Here is a 22,444-nt window from a genome sequence, read left to right on the forward strand (position 1 = left end):
ACATCACCCCCTCTGCAGAGCTAGACAGGACACCCACTGCCAGGGCACCCACTACATCTCTATTTTACAGAGATTAGTAAACTCTGCCTGTGGGTTTGAGTTGGGTTATAAAGGAGGTAAGAAATAGATGCAATAGTGGGATGTTCCAGTTTCAGTTGAAATATCAGGCTGCACTCAGCTCCTTCTGGGGAACAGAAGAGACTGTGAAGCAAGAAGGAACCCAAATCTCACACCCAAAACTTGCTGGCTGCTGCAGTGGAAGCATTGATATTACTGCACAGCAATGCACAGACACAAAACATATGAAGCAAGCAGGCAACAGACATGCAGAGATGAAATCTACTGTTGATACTGTAGGAGGACAGGAAGTAAAGAGTAAGTAAGTCATCTACATAGGAAAGCTGCAGCTATATCACACACAGTCTTTTGTGAATGCATGTATCAGTCGAAGCTGCTTAAGTAAAGCCCATCTGTTCAAAGAGATGGAAAAACGTCCACCCAAGAATTTGCTCAGGTTGAATTAAAAATCACTTAAAGATATTCATCTTAAGGAGATGTTACCCTAGCTCCACACAGATAAAACACCAGTACTAACTTACAGAAACAAGGATAAAGTTGGAAGCAGTCTGCTTCTAAAGTGTTAGCAAGAGGAGAGCATTGGGCATCAGGAGACAGGCATGATGAAACACTGAAAACCCAACAACTGGGATGCTGTACAGAACAGACATGCCAGGCAAAGTGCCCAAGAGGCAGACAAACAGGCTGGCAATGGGACAGGCACAGAAGGAAAAACAGGCAACAAATAAGCCAGTTGTACTTCTAGGTCCTCTCAATCAGCCCTATCCAATCAATCACCTCCCTCAGGAGCCACAGTCCTAAAGAAAAGCAAGTATTTTACCTAAACCAAGAGAAAATACAACGTCAAATCCCACCCCCACCCCCCCTTCAGGTATGTACTTGGAGCCAGCACCACAAACCATCTCTCATCGTTTGTGCAAACAGAGAATTAAAAAAGCAAAATCCTGAAGGGTTAAATCCTGCAGCAGATGCAGAAAAGAAGGGCTTGGTGGGGAAACAGGAGCGTTCCTCCAAGATGCTCCATGTTGGAAGGAGCCCCTGAGCAGTCCTTGCAAAGCATTTGGGGAGGTTTTCAGTCTGAAAGACACTTTACAAAAATAAATTGTAATTGAGTTTAATAATCTTCCCCTTTTCAGAAAGGGCCTGACAGATGCTGCCTAGTGCTCACTTCTGCCCCATTTCAAATATTTTTACCTTATTTGGATGAAATATATTATTTTTCTAATGAAAGGAGGTTGTGGGCTGGTTTTTTTTTCCCAAAGAGCTGGTTTTCCCTCCGTCCAGCTGGTGCCTTTATTAGGTTAGTGCTTGCTCCCTTTCGTGGATGGGATTGTTTTTTTCCCTCAGCTGGGAGAGCCCATGCCAGCCCCTCCATCTACAAGTGCGCAGTTCAGAGCTCCTACTACACAGCAAGTGGAAGAGCTGCATCATCCGTCTTCCTTCGTACCCCAAAATTCACCTTAGGTACATTTCCATTACTTACTTTCACTTTTTGAGAGGATACACAGTGGTAAGACACAGCTTTCCATCAGCATAATAGGTGAACACAGCTCTAAAGGTGCCTACAGAGACTGACTCCTGAGGGAAGCAGCAGGCTGGGATAGGATGGTACAAGGGAAAATGAGGAAAGGGGGAAGTTCTCTCTTGTGCCCTCAGGTAAATGGTTTCTTGTGTTTCACCTCCCAGCATCCCTCTATTTACGTTTTCAATCCCTGAAGGCCAAGTCCCTCTCTTCCTCTGCACTTGCATACCACCCATTGGTATGAGAGCTCAAGTCCATGCAGGAAGACTCTCAGCTCAAGCTTAATGTCAGTTTTTGGTGCACAGGGTCACCACCACATACGGTTTGTGCTTAACATAAACCATCACCACAAAGAAGGGACCTCCCAAAGCTTCCTGATGTCAAAGCCCTTGGGAAAAACATGTACTCCACAACCTGCTGAGTGTGGAAGGTCTAAGTATGCATGGAGACCTTGGCTTCAACACCACAGGTTTACAACAAAAAGCTACTCTGGACCTCCTGCCTAGCCTTTGTTTTGCTCAAGCATCACACTGCCCCATCAAAGGAACAGCAAAGGCAGCCTCCATTTCTGCAGTAGGCACTGCAAATGAAAGCCATGGAGCAGACAGAGACTTTTTTCACAGCTTCCTCCCTGCCCCAGGCAGCATCCCAGCATATACCATGTACATATAGCAGTACACATCAGAACAGACCTAACAAACCCCGACCAGGGTGAGGCAGCCACTGGCAATGCAGCCAGTTCCCCCCACTTTATTGAAGACAAAGTCAAGAGAAAACATAGTTATTAAAAAGCACTTACTTGGCAGAAGCATCCAAGCTGCAAGAAGAAAAGGCCAGATCTAAAATGCTTGTCGCCAGGCCAGGCCAAGATGGCCAAGTGACCAGTGCAGGCTGCTGCAGGAGGGCTGGGGTCCTGCTCCAGGGCACAGCAGTTAATGGGGGTTGGAGTTTTTGTGTGAGCATGAAACCTGGTTCCCAAAGTTGGCTTTGCCTGCAGCTTTTGTCGCATCTTTACATTTACCAGCCAGCATTTTTTACTATCACATGTGGAAATTGAGGCACTCTTACAAGGAAAATACTTTGCAGCAAAGCAGCAAGTTCACATGGGATCCTACAGTCCGTCCTCCTCCTCCTGGTCCCCAACACTGTCAGGTTACACCCTCAACACCCAAATGGCAATGAAAAAACCCTTCCTGCGTCTGATGGTGAAGATGCACATAGGACTTATTTGTCACATCTGGGGGTGAGGAAGGTTGGACAAAGATGATCAGCAGATACGTCTCTTAACCCGTTCCCACTTTGTCACATTTTCTGAGTTCCCCACATTCCTCTTGCAGTTATTGAAAAGGGAGCTTTTATATCCTCAAATTACTGGAAAGCACCAGCCTGTTATTGTTTCCTCTAGGAGGGAGAGCACAGGCTCACAGGGTTTCACTGAAACGTGCTCAAATAACAGTGTTCAGAGGAAGCTCCCTTCACCTGCTTTTTATACCGTACCAAGGATCTATAGGAACCATGTTATGAACCCACTGAACTCACCAACCAGGGTGTTGTTATTCTTCTTCCTGTGTCAAAACAAAGGCTGATTACACAGTAAAACAGAGTATTTGAATACAGCCAGATGGTGGGTGACTGCTGCTGCTGCTGTCTCTCTTGTTCTGCAGATAAAAGGTTTGCTATCTGGTCATCTTTCAGCTAATATGATGCCATTCCCAGTGCCTACTGGCCAATGGGCTAAACATTTCACAGGGCAGCTGATCTAAGTGGGCTTTTTTTCTAGTAAAAAAAACAAAAAGGAGAAGTTAGTTACAAGTTAGCAGTGAGGCTACATGGTTCATAAGGACCAAAACACCCCACAACTGTTGCTATGCTGGAGAGACAAGGAACACGAGACAGAGGAACAAAACTCGTGATGCACAACAATACCTGCTGCTAAGAAGGACTTGGCTTGTTCCAAATTCTCTGCTGGTGGGTTGGATCTCTTCAACAAAGTACACAAACATCCCATCAGCAGCCAGAGGCCCGGAGTTGGAGTTTTTGAGCAACAATGGCTCTGATGGAGTTTTCTGGGATTCATCAGGTTGGGGAAAGGAAAAACAATGACCTATTGAATTGGTAAGGGTTGTAAGAAGCACAACTAAGGGAGGGAAGAGAGCAGCTGAAGAAAACTGCTTTTTACCCTGCACCAGAAATGTGGAGGTAAATGCATTGAACACTGGCAACATGGAGGAAAAGGGGGGAAAAGGGAACCCGCAGGGATGCTTGTACTGTAAACCTCGTAAGTCACTCTGCAAGGCACATACCTCAGCAAAATATTTTCCACATTTCACCAACTGCTGTTGTCCAGGCACTTTCTATTTTCAAAACCTTCTATGTATATAAAATGTACACAGGCAGGACAATACTTTTTCATCACATCCCTGCGTTCAGTCATGTTTTCTTTTCACAAGGATTCTTGGCTTGGAGAAATGAAAAGTGCCATCTCTTAAGGAAAGCCTTTCCTTTTAAACACTTTCAAATTTGCCCTGTTTTAGCTAAACGTGACGTTCTTTGTGAACGTTAAACAGTGGAGAGGGAGACTGAGAGGGAGAGGGACACACACACACACACTCACTCACTCACTCCTGGGGAAGATATTCGTCCATTTAAGGCATGAGAAATCATCACATTCAGCAGCAGGTCTAAATACAGTAATATGAAGGTCCCTTTCGCTCCCCCTGAGCAGGAAAATGTCACTGTGTACCAGACACCCAAATACTCAGGAATCAAGTAAATCCCTCATTTTTAAGAAGGGAGCCAAATACTTACGCTGTACAAAGATGGGACTGCAGTAGCTACGAGTTACTTGCTGCATGCCATTTCTTTCAATGGCTTCTGCACTGACATGGCAGGGTTAGAGCAGTCATGGGATATGGCGCAGCATTCCCTGCTGGTAGATAAGACCAAGGGGCTGTGGGATATCTCACACTCCCTTCAGCACCTCCTGCTGCTGGGGGTGGAAGGAGAGGGATGCTGCATTCTGCACCCTCCAGAGCCTCCTGCTGGGAGGATAGACACTGGAATAGCTGCATGTTACTCACCAGATGATACATCCACCTTGTCCTCTGGAACACCAGAGGCAACCCAGCATTACAGCGTTGGTGCTCTTTATATTGTACCTTATATTGCACTTACTTACACTGTTCTCCACGCTGCCTCCTGCTGATATAACCTAGTATTGGAACAGTCAGAAAATCAACCATAAACATCCTTCAGAAAACATTTTATAAGGCCTGAATTTCTGTGACAGTCCCTTTCCCCTCCCTTTCCCACCCAAAAATAAGAGCCACAGCAATCCAGTAATAGCCTGGTGTTAAATAGTGGTAACTCATATTTATTACAATTATATACAATCATATTTTATATTTGAAATCTATACATGATCACACAGACGAGCACACTTGCTTGGTGAGGACAGTGAGACTCAGTTGTTACAAGAATTGCTCTGCTAAGAGGCTCTGATGCAGTGAATAATATAATTGGACACCACCATTTTACCACCTGAGAACACAATGCTGCAAATGAGAGGTTTCAAAATTCACTGGTTTTATTTGCGTAAAGCCCCAGTGGTGCAAGAAAAGGCTGGACTGGGCAAGAAGGGCCAGTGCTTAACACCTCAGAGCTGGAACTGTCTTCTGTAGAGACTGCTTTGCTGAAGGAGTCACTGGTCATTTAAGATGGGTTTTCTCCTCATTCAGGGAGAAAACCTGGCTAAAAACCATTGCAAAGATTCAGAATTAATCAACTGTTTCAGCATCTGATATCACCTTGTATTAATTCAGGGCTACTAGTCAAAAGTTGATGTGAGCGTCTTGTCTTTGGAGGAGGAAGGGTAATAACTGGGATGAGTGGAGTCAGCTTCTTTTAAACCTTCTTTTACTGGCGAGCAATCAGTAACAAAGCCACTTGTTCTCGTGGATTTTACTGTGGCCATGAAACCTGGGCTTGGTCTCTAGCAAGAGGCCACTTTGATGAGTGGAAGTATGTGGGGTGGAAACAGTGTTCTTTGGACCCCACAGAAATTTAGTGTTTTTAGATACTAGGTAGTTTCAGGAATTTGAGGCTTGACATAAGGCTTGGGAGAGCCAAGACTGAGATCTGGTGAGGAATTCAGGGTTAAAACGTTCTTTTTTTTTGGCAACCGAATATCAAGTAGTTTGAGAAATAAACCAGAGGGTTATTTTGGGAAACAGAGAACTGGTTTGGGCCTTTTGTGGGGATTAAAGGCTGGTGAAATCAAAAAGCTCAGGACAGACTGGTTTCTGAAATTGGAGAGGACTAGGAGGCAGCAAAGAGGCTGGCTGCTTTGGGAGAGATGGTGTTTATGTAAGAGAACTGACTCTCTAGCTGTGGTGCATGGTAAGGCGATTGGTCTTCCAGCCTAGGCAATGCCCCCAGCTCATGGGCAGAAGGTCTGGGAGGGGAGAAGAAGCCACTGCAACGCTGCAAAGCCCTGTGGTGAAACAGGGCCCACCTTGTTCACTGGGCAATCATGACCCTGCTCAAGGTCAGTCATGGAAGGATCATGGGAGAGGATGGTGGCACTTCTCTCCTCAAAATGGGAGAGGCACCGGGGACAGTGCGGGAGCCTAGGGAAGATGTACAGCAGCAGCAGCAGCAGAAGCCAGGGTGTCTTAGTCAATCTCATTCTCATTGCTGGCCCCCTCAGGTCTTCGTAGCTTTTCTACTTGCTCATTAATCTGACCATCCCCTCCTCGCCGGTCCTCCGTCTGGACACCCAGACATTCCTCCTCATCCACATGGCTAACATCATCATCCTCATCGTCCTCTTCCTCCTCTTCATTCCTTTTGGTTTCCCTTTTCTCCTCCTCCCCCTGCACCTCCATCCGCACTTGGCTCTTGACGTCAATCACTGCCTTGTTGCCCTCCTCCGTGCTCAGGAGATGGCAGCTGACCTTTGAGCCCTCAGGGCTGTGGTTCTCCTTGACTGGTGATGAGGTGGTAGACTCGTTGCTGACAGGGGAGATGTCACTGCTGCTGTTATGGTTGGCAACAACAGGGTTGGAGGGTGAGCTTGGCTTCACTGGGATCTGCCATGACGGGATCTTAGGAGCCGAAGGGGAGGGAGGGAACTGCCTCCTTGGGGGAGGGAAGAGGGGAAGAAAAGGAGAGAAAGGGGTTTTTATTACAAACACTGAGGGGTTATCATTCAAGAGAACGGTATTTGCGCTGCAGAAACCATGTAAAGCAGGGCTAAGACTGCAAGTCTCCATTGACATAAATGAACAAACCCAAGGCCACTTCACTTCTTCAGCCAGAATCTCAAAGTGCTTTACAAGCACCCAGTAATCGAGCCTGCACCCACAGAAAATATCACAGCTGGGCAATCTGAAGTACCAAAATGATCTGGTTTGGCCAGTGGCACACAGTAAGCTGGCACTTAGGAATGCTGCCTGTGGGAAGACATGGGTGTCCCTTTATAAAACAATCGCTAATTAATTGGTAAAGAAAATTCCCACTGGAGCAAGAAGTCAGACACACCAGGTCCTTGTGCCCGAGCCAAGGAATTTCACCATCTGGCTCTCACCTCCACTGTGATACTCAGCTATTGCACTGTGGCGCAGTGCAATCCAGAGCCTATCTTCTAGTCCCAGCATGCACTTCACATGTTTGGGCCAGGTCCTGGTGCCACAAACTGGTTCAGCTTCTCTGACTTGAATGGAGTCATATTAGCTCGTACCAGCTGAGAAAGCTGGCTGTTTTGTTCTTGAGTCATTTCCAAGTGGGCTTTAAGGATTTGACAGTGGCAGGCTAAAGCCCAACCCTAGAGAACCCAAGTACCAGACAGGACAAATGGAAGGGCAGTGGGAAGCACTGGTGTCCTCAGAAAGTCATCCACCATGAAAAGCAAAGCAAAAAAAGCATGTCTGATCCAGTACTCCCCATGCATCCTTGCTTGTGTATGTGAAAAGTGGGAGTATGAGAGATCAGATCAAGGTCTGAAAAGGATGCTGTGGGGTAGGGAGTCCTCGTGTCCCTCAGGTGAGCTGGCTCATGCCATGGACAGAGCAGATGAAAGCTGGCTGCTCTCCTACAGTGAGCATTCAAACACAACAGATTACATATCCTTAGACTGAACTAGGAACAGTAGCTGCTCTCACCTCCCTCTTCCTCCTCCCACCAGCAGCCATCAAAGAACTCTGCTGATCTAACCTCCATCTCCTGTGAGTGCAATAAGCTAATGCCTGCATTATTCAACCAGCATCATAACTGCAAACAGCAATTTCAATCGGGAGACTCTTGGCTCTGGTGTTGCTGCTGCCTTGTCACTGCAGAGACATTTGCTCTTTTGTTATAATACAACTTCTCCCAGAAGTTTTCTTTTTTCCAAAAAGCATTTATTCCCCAGCTGCAACTTTCCCATTGCTGAGGAGGTGTCATTAAGTAACGCTTGCTCCCCAGCAGTGATGCTAGTACGACCCAAATCAACAGGCAGTAACTGTTACTAATTAACAGACAGTAACTTAGTATGTGTCCTCAGTCCTCCACAGCTCTCTCCAGTGACTCTTGGGAGGAATGGGAGGTGTAGTGAGAATTTGAAAGGATATTAAAGACACTACACTTTTCAGACTTCTGAAAAGCCCCGCTGCTGAGATGCAGAACATGGTTAGTCGAGTCTTAGGTTGATCTTTGAAGTCCACCTCTTAGTAAACAGATGACTTGAGCAGACATAGTTACATGTAGAAGGAGGCAAGAGAATCATATCAGAGTAAATGGTTCAGTAGCTGGGAAGCTAGATAAACCCTTAAGTTATGTACTTGGCAAAAAAGAATTTCCTCAAGAACTGAGATCTGATCCCTGTTCTTACGACCGTCCCACAGGCTGGGATTTATATCACCTCATTTCAGACATCTACATTATAAGATGTCTATACCTGTCTATTAGAGAGAACCAGGCTTTTCCTGAAGTGTGATTCTTTTCATCCTGGTTATGCCCTAACCATGAACAGATCAGCTGAGCTGTATCCAGATGTGACTCTCTTTGTAAGAGAATGCCGGTGCAAATGCAGTCAGCTCCTCAGGTGAGAGGCATCCTGACTGTGGGGACTGGCAGAGAATTCCTTTATCATAAACAAAAGGAAAGACCTTATTAATTGCCCAAAGCGCGCTGTGATTTAAGGCAAGTTTGAAAAGCATTTTGAGACCCGCAAACAGAAAGTGATAGTGGAGTACAAATTAAAATAGCAATAACAGGATATAGAGCTAGTTCCTGCTGGAAATGCTTTTCCTCTCCATGACTGAGAGGATCCCAGAAAGCAACCCTTTCCCACACAATAATCTGCTCACACATTTGATCCGTACCGGTTCAGGAGAAGGCCTTTTAATGAGTAGATCTCAGATTTCAATTCATTAATATTCTGTGACTCCAGGATCCAGTTGGTGGAAGTTGTGGCCTAGAACATGAAAAAGAAGACATGAAGATCAAAGTATGAACTGGGAGAGAGTACCTAAATGTCACTTTTTTCTACCAAAGAATACTCATGTCTAGCACTTCCCATACTGATTTTTGCTAAAAGCAATTCAGAATGAAGCCATTTGTGAGCATCACTCCAGACATGCTCTTAATAAATCCCCTGACTAAGGAAGCTGGAACTGGAATAACACAAAAAACCTCCTCAGCAATTCCTACTATATGTAGCCAGAACTGATTGTTCCTACTTATTCTTTAAACAGACTTCAGCTAGTGCTGAGTAACCCTGAACACCTTCACAGCCAGCACTCCTCGCACTGACTTCTGGGCTGTGAACCCTGTGAGCTGGGAGAGGCTCAGTCTGTAGTAGCTGTGATATACACAGATGCGTTCCCTTGGGATTCACACTCCCAGCCCTCAGACAGCAAGAATCCAGGAGCCACTGTTCTGGCTTTCCAAGACCTTGAAAGCTACAGCAGCAGCACATTAACAAGGGAGTGATTTCCACTCACTGGCCTGCAAAGGACTCAAATTTCCAAAACACATATGGTGCCAGATGCCTAGGATTTAGAAATAAAATCTGACATCTGGGGCTTTTTAGCCAGTCTCTTTAAAAAACAGTTGTAGAAAAGTCAAGCCTTGAATTTTTATGTATGTTTTTTAATTACTTAAAGTCCCTCTTTTTAATTTTTTACAGCATGCCAGTAGGAGTTTGAAAAGCAGATATAAAAACTTACATTACAGCTGAGAAAACACAGCTCTTATTCTTTGGTTTGTGGGGTTGCCCAAGTTTTTCTTTGTACGCATGAGGTTTAGATATCATAACAATGTGTGCTACCATTTCAGTGCAGGGGGTAGAGAGGGGGGAGGAAGAACTTCTTCAAGACTCTCTAAACCACCAAGACTCTTATGCCCTTTTCCCTTCTTAAAGCTCAACATGTGGTCTTAATCTTAACACTTAAGACCTGAAAACAGTTTTCCAATTTCCGGACTGGCTCCAGGCCATTGACAGGCCACAGTTCCCAAGGAAAATTGAAGTGGAGTGTTGGGACCATAAACTGGCTTTCATGGTTGGGTTTACAGCTGTGCCACTGAGGGATTCCTACTGTACAGTGTGCACACCACACAGTCAGCTGTGGCCCACCAGTTACATACCATCAAAGGGTTTATATGAGATTAAAGTATAGGTAAGGGGAGAAAACAACAGTTCATGCAATAGGTAAAAGACTGTAAGCATTGTCTAAGGGGTTTTACATTAAAAAGAAAACTCTCTCCCTGCACAGAGAATAGTGCAAGATAAATAATCACAAGTCTGTGACCATCTCTATGTGACTGGTTCAAATCCACCCCAGCTCACATGGAACCAACACTTATTGGCTGATGGAATGTTTAGACCAACAGATGCAAAGTACTCTGGAGATGCAAAACACTAATTCTCATCACCAGAAAGAAAATCAATTTTGGTTAAAAGTGGTCACTTGTAGTTACACATGTAACAACACAAACTAGTCAGAGCTGATGGTTTTACTGCCAAGGTCAAATTGGGAGTCAAGAGGAATGGGCAACTGTGCATCACTAATGTGGTTGTCATGGGACTAACCTGTTACACTAAGATGACCAAAATCTTTGAAACAAGAAACCAAACAGTAAGACTGTTCAACCATTGGCTTGGATCTGAACAAGTGACTTAAATATAGTACTTCAAGTGTGTGCTTGGTTGAATAGGATAAATTCATTGTTTTGACAAAGTATAAAGGTGCAGGAGAAATATGAACACATAAAATTACATATTACACACAAATAAAACCTCTGCACAACTGGACTTCACCTCTTTTGGTCAGTGGACTAACAGCAGAATTATTTAATCTCAAATGCAGTGCATTTGAGATTAAATAAACTGCATGCAAAAGCTGCATCCAAAGCTAAACAGAAAAGCCCTCTCAGGAGTTACATATATTTCATTGAGTACCCAGTTAATATCCAGTGCTTTAAACAGACTGCCTATGGAGAAGTCAGGTGCAGAGAAACTGGCTGGAAATATGACAGAGCTGAAGGCTGGATTGTAAACCTAACAAGATGCTTTCCATGTGCTCACGAAAGAAGCCATGCATGCTCCAAAGAAGATAGGTGGTGATGTTCTAAAAGTAAAGAGGTGGGAGTGGATACCTTAGAAGCAGCCAGTTCTTGAGTGAGCTCCTGGATTTTCTGTTGTTGCTGGATTAGCAGCTCCTGGACAGCTGCTAAAGTTGTCTGTAACTGAGTCACTGTGAAGGAAAAAGCAGGAGAGTGTTAAACTGAGATACATGCACATACACACACTCACACACGCCCTTCCTGCTGTCTAGCTACAAAGATGCCTCTATTCCTACTATATTTAATTTATCTACACCCGCCTGCTCACTTTAATCCATATGATTTATCTGCACTACGGGTAATCTACCTGCACTGCATCTAACCTCCAGTATTTCTAGTTTATCTTTCCATTGTATAGATGTCTATAGCCCACAGTATATCCGTCCAAAACCTCTCCCTTCTAATTATATTGGTTTATGATTTGTACATCTCCGTGAACTTATACAATGTTTGTATCATTTATCTATCTTGGGCCTCACACAGGCAAACACTGGGGATACCTCGAGTCTGGGAAGAGGCTGGTCTCAGGACTGACCTCAGGCTATCATGAGAAATGAAGGACGCTTTTCTTCACACCCTCCACTCGGAGATGTAATGAGCATCCTCCCACTCTCAACCCACCAGCTCCTTCAACCCCAACATCTTTAACAAACCTACTGCTGAAAATCATACTTTTTTCATCCCTCCAACTGAATATACTTTTACACTTTCTCCCTTTTATTTCAAGCAAACACCCTGTATTCCCCTCCTACACGCCACCAAGCACAGGAGGACTTCTGCTGAACTCCAACTTTTACTATTTTGCTACTTTATCCAAGGCTCCCAGGCAGTAAACAAGCTGGTAAAATAAAATTAAAACCTCTATTGGTGTGACAGGCAACAGCTAATCCAGACCATCATTAGGGCATCGGGTAATGAACAGACACCCTATAGAGTCAGTAACAGAGAAGGTGGCTTAGGTCAGGAAGGCACAGTAATTACAGACTCTCCTGACCCTTCCTCGGATGTTTAGATGGAAGGGGGGGGGGGAAAGACTTAAAAAAAGAAGCCCCTGAAAACATGTGAGAAGCAGAAATTAAACCTGAACTTTGCAGCCCCGCGAAAGGCTGTCATTTTATTCTCCTTATTAATATTCTGAGGTTGGGAGCCTTTCCGTAAAAACATAATTAATTGAGGCCGCGCCGACAGTAAACAACCAATTTCAAATTAAACCGAAATGACGGCGCCTTCATTTGCAAATGTGAACAGATTCTCAGAGCAGATAAATGAAGTCACCACAGAAAGTGGAGACGGAGGGAAAGAAAAGGGTGGGGGGCTTGGCAGAATGGAGGCTCCAGGGAGGAAGGCTTTGAGGAGTGAATTGATGGAGTCATTAATCTTTACCTGTCTGTGTCACATTGCCACTCATCTCAGCGATGTTGGACTCAATCCTCTGAAGTTGCTTCCTGTCTTCTTTGCCTCCCATGATGAGAGGAAGCAGGTATTTCTGTATGGAGTACAGAAAGTTTTTTAGGAAACGGGGATATGCAAGCAGTCTTTTCTAATGTACCTGAAACATCCTCAAAGGCCACCACCCAAACCTCAGTCTTTATCACAGAGCCAGTGATCATTTATCCACACACTTGGCTGAGCAAAGAAATTCCCTCAACAGTAGCTGTTAAAAGAAGTTGTAGAAGAGAAGATAGGAGCTCTGTGGATACATTTTTGGGGTGCTAAAACCCAGTTCCTAAGTCCATTTAAGGCTTCCTGGGACAGCTCTAAGCCCACAAAAACATCCATCACACATAGAGGAAAACTTCAGATCCTACACTCTCAAATGTGTCACACTGATACGTCGCAACACCTGAGCTACATCCAAAGGGCAAGAAATGTAAAGTGGGAAGAAGAGGAGAAAGGCCCAGGAAAGGCCCGAGGAATCCAAGCACAATACGGCAGGTGAAAAAAATGGCAGAGAAGGATGGTCTAGGATGTGGAAATAGCCCTGATAGCACCTATCAATGCTGCTTCATCCCAACTTTTGATCTATGTACACTCACTGCACAGGGCAAACATACAGGATAGTTTCTGAGGCAGACCTGATCATCCAGACTGCTGCACGTGTCACACTTCTTTTTATACTTCCTAGCACTGGTGTAAGCTTTCAGCATTGATGTGCACAGCTCTTACCCTCACAAAGCACATGTACATGTTTACACTCTGACATTCTGAAAAGCAAATAGCTTTTGATGACTTTCCTAAACAGTTCTCTCTTAATCTCCATAGAACACACAGAGACAACTATGTTGTATCCCAGCATCCTATCCTTCATACAAAAATCACTATTTTCAAACTCCCTCAAAATCCCATGAAGGGCAGAGGGAATCTATCAACTCTTTCCAAAGATGTTTTACTCCTGTGAAAGAATAAGAGTCTCTGCTAGGTTAGAGAGGTTTGGATAGACAGCAGAGCAAGATCTGTAAAAAAGAATACAGCAATAGGATATATTAACAGCACCACTGACATTATGCCAAAAATGTGTTAGCTGTGTGTCATTATGTTCAGGTCTGCAAGGCCCAGCAGCTGTTGCCTTAACATGTCTCAGGACACTTACCAGATCCACCATTCTTTGCAAGAATGAAAAGATCAGTAAGGCTGGCATCACTAATACAAAAACATAGGGACAACAGATCTCCATAAAAAGCCATTCTCTTAAGTCAAGTAACTTTACTTGCAAAGACGGAACATCTGTTCCATTTGGCCTCTCATAGACTGAGACCCAGAAAATCAACGACAGGACAGGTTAAGAAGAGTAGTTTTTAACTGGAAGGACAACACTTTTATTTGTAAAATAGATTTTACAAAACAAGGTGGTAATTGTTAACTAAAGAACAAACATAAAAACCATCAACCTCTTGTTAAGTCTTCATCTCTGTCCCTTTTTCAAAAACAAAACACAACTTCTGCTGGACCAAAGCTCTTCACACTCTGCTATGTTGCCTTGAACCACTAATGTCTTTCTATGTAGCCACAGAATATGATTGTTTACCAAAGACATTATCTAATGTCACTTACCACACTGCTGGAAAGCAATCCAGAGTGAAAGAGTATGTTCAATTGGAGAAACATTGCACAAGAAATAAGAAGGAGCTGCTGTTTCTACAATACATAAGCAGACACACGCTTATTCTACCTTGTTCTAAGCACAGTGGAATAGAACTACAGGATATATGGCAGACCTGGAAATTAGCACCTTCTTTCCAGTGTTCTGATCAGTCAAAGAAGATTCTTTCCTATCCACGGTACAGGATCACCAGTGGACAACTCATTAGATCGGGGCTATGATAGTAATGCCTGCAGGCAAGTGCTGGAAGAATCCTTTTACTGAACCGTGCTCAGTTTCCCCAACTTAAAAAACTCCAAAATATATACACATGATGAAAATGACTTTGTTTCTAGCAGTTTGAGATCCACTGTAAGATCTAGTTTTGTCTGCTTGCTACTTTTTGACTGCATTTTCATGTTAAGTGTACATTTCTTACATACACCAATGGCATTGCCAGTAAGAACAGAGATGCTTCAGCAACTTGGACCCAACATGGTCCTGTCAACACAAGCAGCATAACGTTTTTCTCTCAGAGCAGTGTATAAGTAGTGAGGGAGATATTACCTTGTAGAGCTGGTGGAACCCAAAGGCAATTCCTGCCATTATGATAGCCAAAGCCCCATAATCTCGCCATCTGGAGCCAGGTGGACCTAAAGGCCAAAATGAAGAAATAAACACAGTCAGAACTGCAGGTGACATTTTCATTCCTGTTTTATCAGAGAAGAGGGCAATAAATAATGCCAGTTCTGCTGCTTCTTAGCAGGCATAGATTTACTGAGCAGGGGGCACTAGGATGCTGGTAGTCCCTCAGGTACAGTGTGCAGGCCTAGGACACTGAAACATCTGTTCAGGCCTCTAGCACTGACACTGGCCTTGCACAAAGTGTCAAAGAGAGACAAATCACAGCAGCACTTTAAGAAGTTCCATCAAGCTGGTTTTGCCTGCACTTCCCCCAGATACCTGTCTGCAGTGTTAGTACCAGACAAGGTTAACTCATTACTTGAGCACCTCTTGCTCTCCACTATCATAATCTTTGAAAATGGGGACAGAGCCAGAGATCCAGAAGAAGGCAGAAAAAAGGAATGCAGGGTTTTGAGAAAGGAGAGAAATCTATCAGGGCAGTAGATGGGTTTATGAACACTGTTAGCAATTATGGGCCAATGTCTTTCAAGCCTGAATTACAAATAGAGACCAAAACACACACAAACAGCAGAAAGAAAACACGCAATTAAATACCTACAGAGAGAGGTAAAGAAGTAGATAAAAGCTTGAGCTATTTAACACACAATTCTGCACAGAAGCTGAGAGACTCCACAGAGCAAAGCAAAGCTCCAGTGCGCTCTGCTCCTTCAAGCAGAATCAGAAGATACCTGTAGTTTTCCACCAGCTTTATCCTTTCACCTCCCTCGCAGTTCCCTGAACGAATCTTGTACTGCCCCCGGTTTTCTTTAATAATAAAGAGGATGCAGAGTGATCTTTCCTAAAGTTCAGTGGCAGGATGTGGGCAGAACTGATGTGGTGGAGGCCGGTGTACAGTCTCCAAACAGACAGATCCAAATCTACATGTGTATGTAATGTCTCAGAAATGCATTCTCTTCTACAAAGTTTCAATTCAGGCTTTCAAAGGGAGGCTAAACTGGCTGGATGCTTCTCTCCTTTCTGCTTTTCTCACCTATTGCCAGACTTTCTGTTGCTGAGATGTTCTACAGGCATTTCATTGCAAGAATTACTCCTAATACCAGCCTTGAGGCTCTACAAACAGGCATTGGCTCTCAAATACTGGCACTCATAGCATCTTGCAACAGCTCCTCAAATCATCCACTGGTTAGAATCTGAACAAATTAAAGCAGCTCTGTGAGAACAGGTTTATAGTGTCACCAGGAGTATTTTGGGTTGCTGCAGTTGCAGTTTTGGAGCTTAGGCACATGATCAAATTATCATAACTTTTTAACTTAATGAGTTAACACACATCAGCTAAGCTGCGGTAGCTGCCTGTGTACATGTCAGGATTTAAAATGATCTCGGGCTGATCTTGCTGCACACCCCAGTCATCCATCCCACTTTCCCCTCCTTACTCTGCTCCCACTGTCATTTCTGGTATCTGAAGCCTCTTGGTTGACCAGTTCTCTGCCCTGAACTTGTGACTGAAGTTATCCCCTTCTATGACAATGCAACTCCAGACTGAACCGCCTGTTGTAAAGGGTATGTGGGTCTGGGGGTGCCCTGTCCATGGCAGTCCTTGACTGGCTGTCCCTAAGGACCTCCCTGCTGCAGTGACCTCTGAGTAGAGGGCAGACACACCTGTAGGACCCTGTCTGCTTTGCCCTTTCACCTCACTCATCTCTCCCTCCATTCCTATAATGCTTGAGCTAAGAACATTTTATTGCCCCCTGGTTTTCATTATTAATGAAAAGGGACCAGAATGATCTTTCCTAAAGTTCAGCGAGTCTATAAAGACAAGAAGCTGAAATGCCATTTTACTCATTTTAGAGATGTGTGAAATAATTCTGTCTTGTGGCAAAAAAAAAAGCGAGGGGCGGGGGGAGAGGAAAAGTGAGTGAGGGACACAGTAAAGGCTCTGGATTGACCACATCAACTTTACAATGTTATGAAGAATGTCACAGCTCTGCCTAAAATCCACACTCAACCTTCCTTTTTCTCTGCAATATTCTAATCTAAAACGTGGGGAGGAGAGAGGGCAATACAAGCTTCTCAGCTGTAACCTCAGCGTTCACACTGACTTCTTCGCATGTCCTCATCTCCTTCTTGTACAACTGGAACAGAATTCAGAGGAAGTGAAAAACCACTAATAGCCCAGTTACTCTCCATTTAGGCACGGTGGAAGTAACAAACCATTCCACATAAGAGACCTTCAAATGGCAAATGGAAAGGAGACAGGTATTTTCTCCAGCTGTAAGTCTGTGTTTTGCGTAAATACATTTAATTTTCACAGAAGCAACTGGAAATTGCACTTGCAGAGTAAACACTGGCTTTAAGATCGCCATTCATCTCAGAATTAACTCTCCTGACATCAATTCATTAGGCCTCATGCATCCAAGTAAGGTCAGCATCACTAGTATCCACGTTTAAATTGTAGAAACTAAGGCTGGAAGAGGTGGTTTTCCAAGAGCAAACAGTGAAGCCATGGAAAGGCACCAGGGGAAAAAAAAGAGTCTGGATTCTAGGTACCATTTTTAATTGTAAGAGAAAACAGCCTGTATTCTACAGCCTCCCACGTAATGAAGACACAAGGGTGGGAGAAGAAGATCCAAATGGCAAGAAAAGCAGTCACTGATTTTTAAGCAGGTGTAAAATCTGCACAAACCCCCATAAATGGAAACCGTGAACACCACAGGGAAGAATACTGGTGATGAACTGGATGATGAGGCAGCTTTGCACACCTTGCTTAGAAACTCCCCTGAGTTTGCTTGTAATTATAAGGGTTAGAAAGGTAAAAAAAAAAATATAAACCCAATTCATCATTTAAATATTTAAAGTCAGATTTTTGTCCTCACTGCTGGATTAGTGTGTTTCATAATGCCAACAGCAGACAGCCCTGTTTTTTTACTGGGGGTTCATTTTAGAGCATGTTTAAACTAGTCAGATTGAGTGATGCTTCCAGCAACTAATCGCATGTCAAATAAAAGATATTTTATGTAATAAATTACTGCTACAAGTAATTCAAATGTCATTTATCAGTTTTATTATCAGTCAGGCAAAGTCTTGTTTCTCTATATTAATCAAATTCAAGCTTTTTTTAAGCTTTTTTTTTTAAGCAGTTTTGACACCTCTTGGCAAAAGTACAAACTGGAGGGAAGGAATTACTCCTCCAGAACAGGAGGGGAAATAGTAGAGATGGTATTGAGTGAAAATACAGTGTCTAGAAACTTAACTTAATTCTTGTCTCTTCCTCCCCAAAGTTATTAGTGTTTCTCTTAGAGCAAACTAAGAGGAGTTGGGCATACTGGGACTATGCTACAATGAAGGCTTATAATACATGCTTATTTCAAGAATAAGGACGTACTTACCTAGGTAACAGCTATTTCCAATAAAACATTAGAACATGAAATAATAACTACACTAGCAGTTCCATTTGTATAAAAGGAAGGATTTAAATTATTTCCTGTAACCTTAAAAATGAGAAGAGACTGGGTTGACAACAGCAGGAGATTAAGAAAAATCAAAAGGTGTGCACAGGATTTATTGCTCTGACTCACAAGAACGGACATCCTACACTGGCAATGCTGCTGAGATCACCAACTCAGCTGTTTGCTCCATTCCTTCTTAAGAAACTCTTGAGATGGTTTTGAAGCCATCCTCAACTTCTGTACTTGGAAACCAGGGTTTTAACATAATTTTTAAACATGAAGCAGCAACACCTTGTGGGGAGGAGAGATGGAGAAGAAAGTGGGTTTCTGAAGGCACTAGCCACTGCTTTTCAGCACAGTACCTTCCTCAGCTCTTTCTCCTTTTTGCTCTGTGGGGGGTAAGACTTTCTCTCTAGTTTTGTGATTTTTTTGTAGAGGTGTCAAAACTACTCCAAAAAAAAAAAACTTTAAAAGAACCAAAAATATCAAACACAGAGTGGTTCACAGACTTCAAGACCTAAACTCCAGCAGATCAGATGGTGCTTCACAAGAAACTCAGATGTCTTTTTTGGGGAAGGCAAATATAGCTCATAATCTTTTTTCAATATAAGCTTTTCCAGTGTGAGCTGCTCCCACCACCGAGTCAACTTATAGATTCAGCAGTCTACCTATCTCATTAGTCATTCAGATATACTTTTGAACTTCAGACCTTGAAGCATTTCAACACTAATGTCATGAATACTCTGCAAGAAGATAAGCATAACAGATAGACAAAAAGTAGTATCTGTCTTTCTCTGTACATGACAACTCCTAACAAATCTGTGAAAGATAAATTGACTTAGTAAACTGTCACAGAAACAACTGTCCCGGAGCAGATTTGGACCAATTCAGAAATATTCATTACAGCATTATCATCCAACAGATGAAATAACCTACAGCAAACAAGGCACCTTGAAAGAGCCTCTGCACAGCCACATCCATCAGCTCTAGAGAAATCCACATACTCTTTTTGCTGTTCTGATACCATGCAAAGCATGTAGCAGGAAGACACAAAGATGGATCCATCATTACCAACATCAGTACTACACCAGTCAAGGACTAGAACAGGGCACAGATGATACTTGATCAAAACAAGTATTTTGGTCAAATGAATACCATATATTTATTTTTATAAATATATTTAGCTTTCTATTCTTTTCCTACATCCATTAAGAGGTTAAAATTGAATAGAAGGTCTACAAAGAATGGCTGGAGCAAGGAGGAACAATACCTAAGAAACTGTTATCACCACTTCCCCCTTTTTGGGGTTTGCTAAAAAGGGCCTCCTCACAGGCAAAAGGCTTTGGTTCAAATGATTTTAAAAGCAGCAATCAGATCACAAAGCTGAAGTACTGCTTTACAACTGCAACCCCTTCAAAAGCTTTACTTTGGTGGTATTTCTATTCACCTTTGGTTTCTGGGCATTACAGAATGATGCCTTCAGACCTCTCTTCGGGGCTATTACTGGGACCATTTTGGTGTTTAAATATTAGTTAAGATTTTTGCCCAGCAAGTAGAAATTGGGAGCTGGGGCTTTGAAGAAAGCCAAAATATCAAAATGAAAAAATCCCATAAAGTGATAAAGCTACAGGGGTTAACAATGATGACAGTGCTTTCCACTTTGAATTGTACACTTCTTTCCTGCCCTACCCTTACTAGTGGAACACTATAAAATACAGGAAGATTAACTCCTCCAATATTGGGTTGGGATAAGAGTTAGGGATAGCACTAAGAGGGATCTGGCACTGGTTTTTCATTGTGAGAGCAGATTGTGCTTTCTGGCATTTTCTGTGAGCTACAGCAGACAGGTATTAGCCCAGGAGGCAGAATTCAGTCCTGAGCTCACCAGCACACCCAGTGTGGAAATATTCCAGTTCTGAGCCCAACTCCATCACAAATGTTTTTCTTCCCAAACTGTGCCAAACCAGAGTATTAAAAAACTCAGAAAGCAAGTTTAGTGTTGTCTCTAGCAATAGGAAAGCTATGCCATAAACTAATAAACACAGCCCTAAATGGACTGTTACATCAGTCAGAACCTGACCTAGAGCTGTTTAGGAGCAGTATCAAAACCCTATTCTTAATACTTGGCAGGTAAGTGAAGTGATTTTCAAACTGCCAGACACACATGTGAGCTAAACAGCTTCTTTTGATGGATTTTTAATGGTGTGTACTTTGGTTTTTATTGTTTGGAGCTTAGATACTTTTTTGCGAGGTTTGTTTTAAAATGCAAATATATATGTAAATTTTGAGTCTACACAGATTATGTTGGGACTTGAAAAATTCTTTGAGAGTGTATTTTGTACACAAAATCATACAAGCACGTCCACAGAATTTCTGCTGTCACCCTCAGATTATTTAAGATTGAAGAGGAAGAGCTTATTAAAATTGGGGATTCATATTAACTGTTTGTTGTTATTTGCAACCTGACAGCACTATTAAAGCTCATTCACTCTGGGGTTCCATTGAGCCAGACCTTAAATTCACACACAGGAAGTCACAGACTATGTTCTGAAGACCTTATATTCCAGCTTGCTGTTTATGCTGGAAATACACCTCTTTCACATTCAAGGCACTAATAGTCAGTGTTCAAGAAGCATGTGGATGATGCTCTTACTCATATGGTTTAATTGTAGGTAGTTCTGAGAGAAGCAGGGAGCTGGACTCCAAGATTCTTACGGGTTCCTTCCAATTGAGCTATTCTGTGACTCTATGAACTGGTTGCCTGACTAGTGAAAATAGTGAGTCCTCTAGCTAAAACAAAACTCTGTGTCGATGTCCAACAGTTTATTGAACAGAGTCCACTGCTGCAATAAGATGAAATAGTGTTGCCCTTTTACAGCACCTTCTATCCAAGAATCTATCAGCTCTATCACATATTTATGATCTAAATATTAGAAAACCCTACTGATGAAGGGAAGCATGACCGTAAGCTTTAGAAGGGAAGACTGAGTCCTATGCTGACTAAATGCTTTTTTTCAAGCATCATAGTCGGTGAGAATCTAATGTGTATTGACTATACCCCTTCAGGTGAAGGGGTGTCACAGGCTAGTATGCATGATGTTTGTTTGTAGACAATGATCATTTGTATCTCTTTTTCTTGGGTAATACAATCTTGTCATGGGCATCAATAACCACAAAGTGCATCTGAAGTAACATTTGGGATCCAATTCTGACAAACAGTATGGCATTATTTGACCTGAAATCTAGGATCTAGCACAGAAATCTGTGAACTTGCTGGAGGAATCACTGCAGAAAGCAACAGAACCAGATGGCTTTTGAAGTGTTACTTACTATACACCACTGGGTGAGAGGGCTGAGCTGACACCACTTGTGTAGAAAGACCTGGGGACTGTGGCTCATCCGTGCTTGTGCCCGACTGCTGGAAAGCCAGGTCAATTTCTTCATCTGTCAGGCCTGGGGGAGCAGAGGAAATGAAATCAGTTTAGCACCTTTACCCACTTGATGCACGCATAATTAAATTCTCAAGCCAGGCAGAACCCTTTCAAGCTGCAAAGGATTTTGGCACTGACTTGAGCAGTAATGCCTCCCCAATTTTGGATTCACTGGAATGTCTCCCTCTCTCTTTCTCTGTTGCAATTTAACCTTAAGCGACAGAATATTAGCCTCAACGCTGCTTCCAAATGTGGCTCATTCAATTTCCTTAATTTATCCTTGAGTTTATTGCTGCTTTTGAAGTAGCTTTCTATTGCAATTCTCCATTCTTCCCCCGAAAAAAAGATACCATCAACTGCAAATGTGGCTCATTTTAATCTGTAATGGTGTAAAAAAAAAAAAGAGGGGAAAAAACTAACAATAATGCATGAAAACAGACAGGGAAACAAAAACCTAATTATTGGGTTAGACGACTAATTAGTCTACATCGTTTCCGAAGACGGGAATAATTTGCTTTATTTTATGACAAATGCAGAAATAAAAAGGAAAAAAATCAGGACTGACTGTGATTAGTATGAATGGGACACAGAATGCAAGGAGGAAATAAAACTATAACAAAACAGATCAAAACAAGGCCGA

The 22,444-nt window shown here is 42.9% G+C and overlaps 1 protein-coding gene and 1 long non-coding RNA gene across 2 annotated transcripts in view; both read right to left on the minus strand.

Annotated features, from left to right (window-relative positions):
* Positions 1–63: 63 nt before the first annotated feature.
* On the minus strand, positions 64–2,510 carry LOC133267669 (uncharacterized). Its single transcript, XR_009742829.1, has 3 exons — positions 2,400–2,510; positions 1,538–1,673; positions 64–351 (listed from the first exon to the last, which is right to left on the minus strand). It is a non-coding gene; the product is annotated as an uncharacterized LOC133267669 (long non-coding RNA).
* Positions 2,511–4,952: 2,442 nt separating this feature from the next.
* PEX14 (peroxisomal biogenesis factor 14) overlaps positions 4,953–22,444 on the minus strand; it is a 76,249-nt gene continuing 58,757 nt past the window's right edge. The window contains exons 4-9 of the mRNA XM_061450117.1: positions 21,704–21,826; positions 14,850–14,935; positions 12,587–12,689; positions 11,237–11,334; positions 8,962–9,053; positions 4,953–6,739 (exon numbers count right to left, since the gene is read on the minus strand). Of these exons, the coding sequence (XP_061306101.1) occupies positions 6,274–6,739; positions 8,962–9,053; positions 11,237–11,334; positions 12,587–12,689; positions 14,850–14,935; positions 21,704–21,826 (968 nt within the window). The 3' untranslated portion in view covers positions 4,953–6,273. The remainder of the gene's footprint in view (positions 6,740–8,961; positions 9,054–11,236; positions 11,335–12,586; positions 12,690–14,849; positions 14,936–21,703; positions 21,827–22,444) is intronic.

Source organism: Pezoporus flaviventris, unplaced genomic scaffold (genome assembly GCF_033815535.1).
Source record: "Pezoporus flaviventris isolate CSIRO_AGI_PZ_B2104156 unplaced genomic scaffold, CSIRO_AGI_Pfla_v1 ptg000009l, whole genome shotgun sequence".
NCBI lineage: Eukaryota > Metazoa > Chordata > Aves > Psittaciformes > Psittacidae > Pezoporus > Pezoporus flaviventris.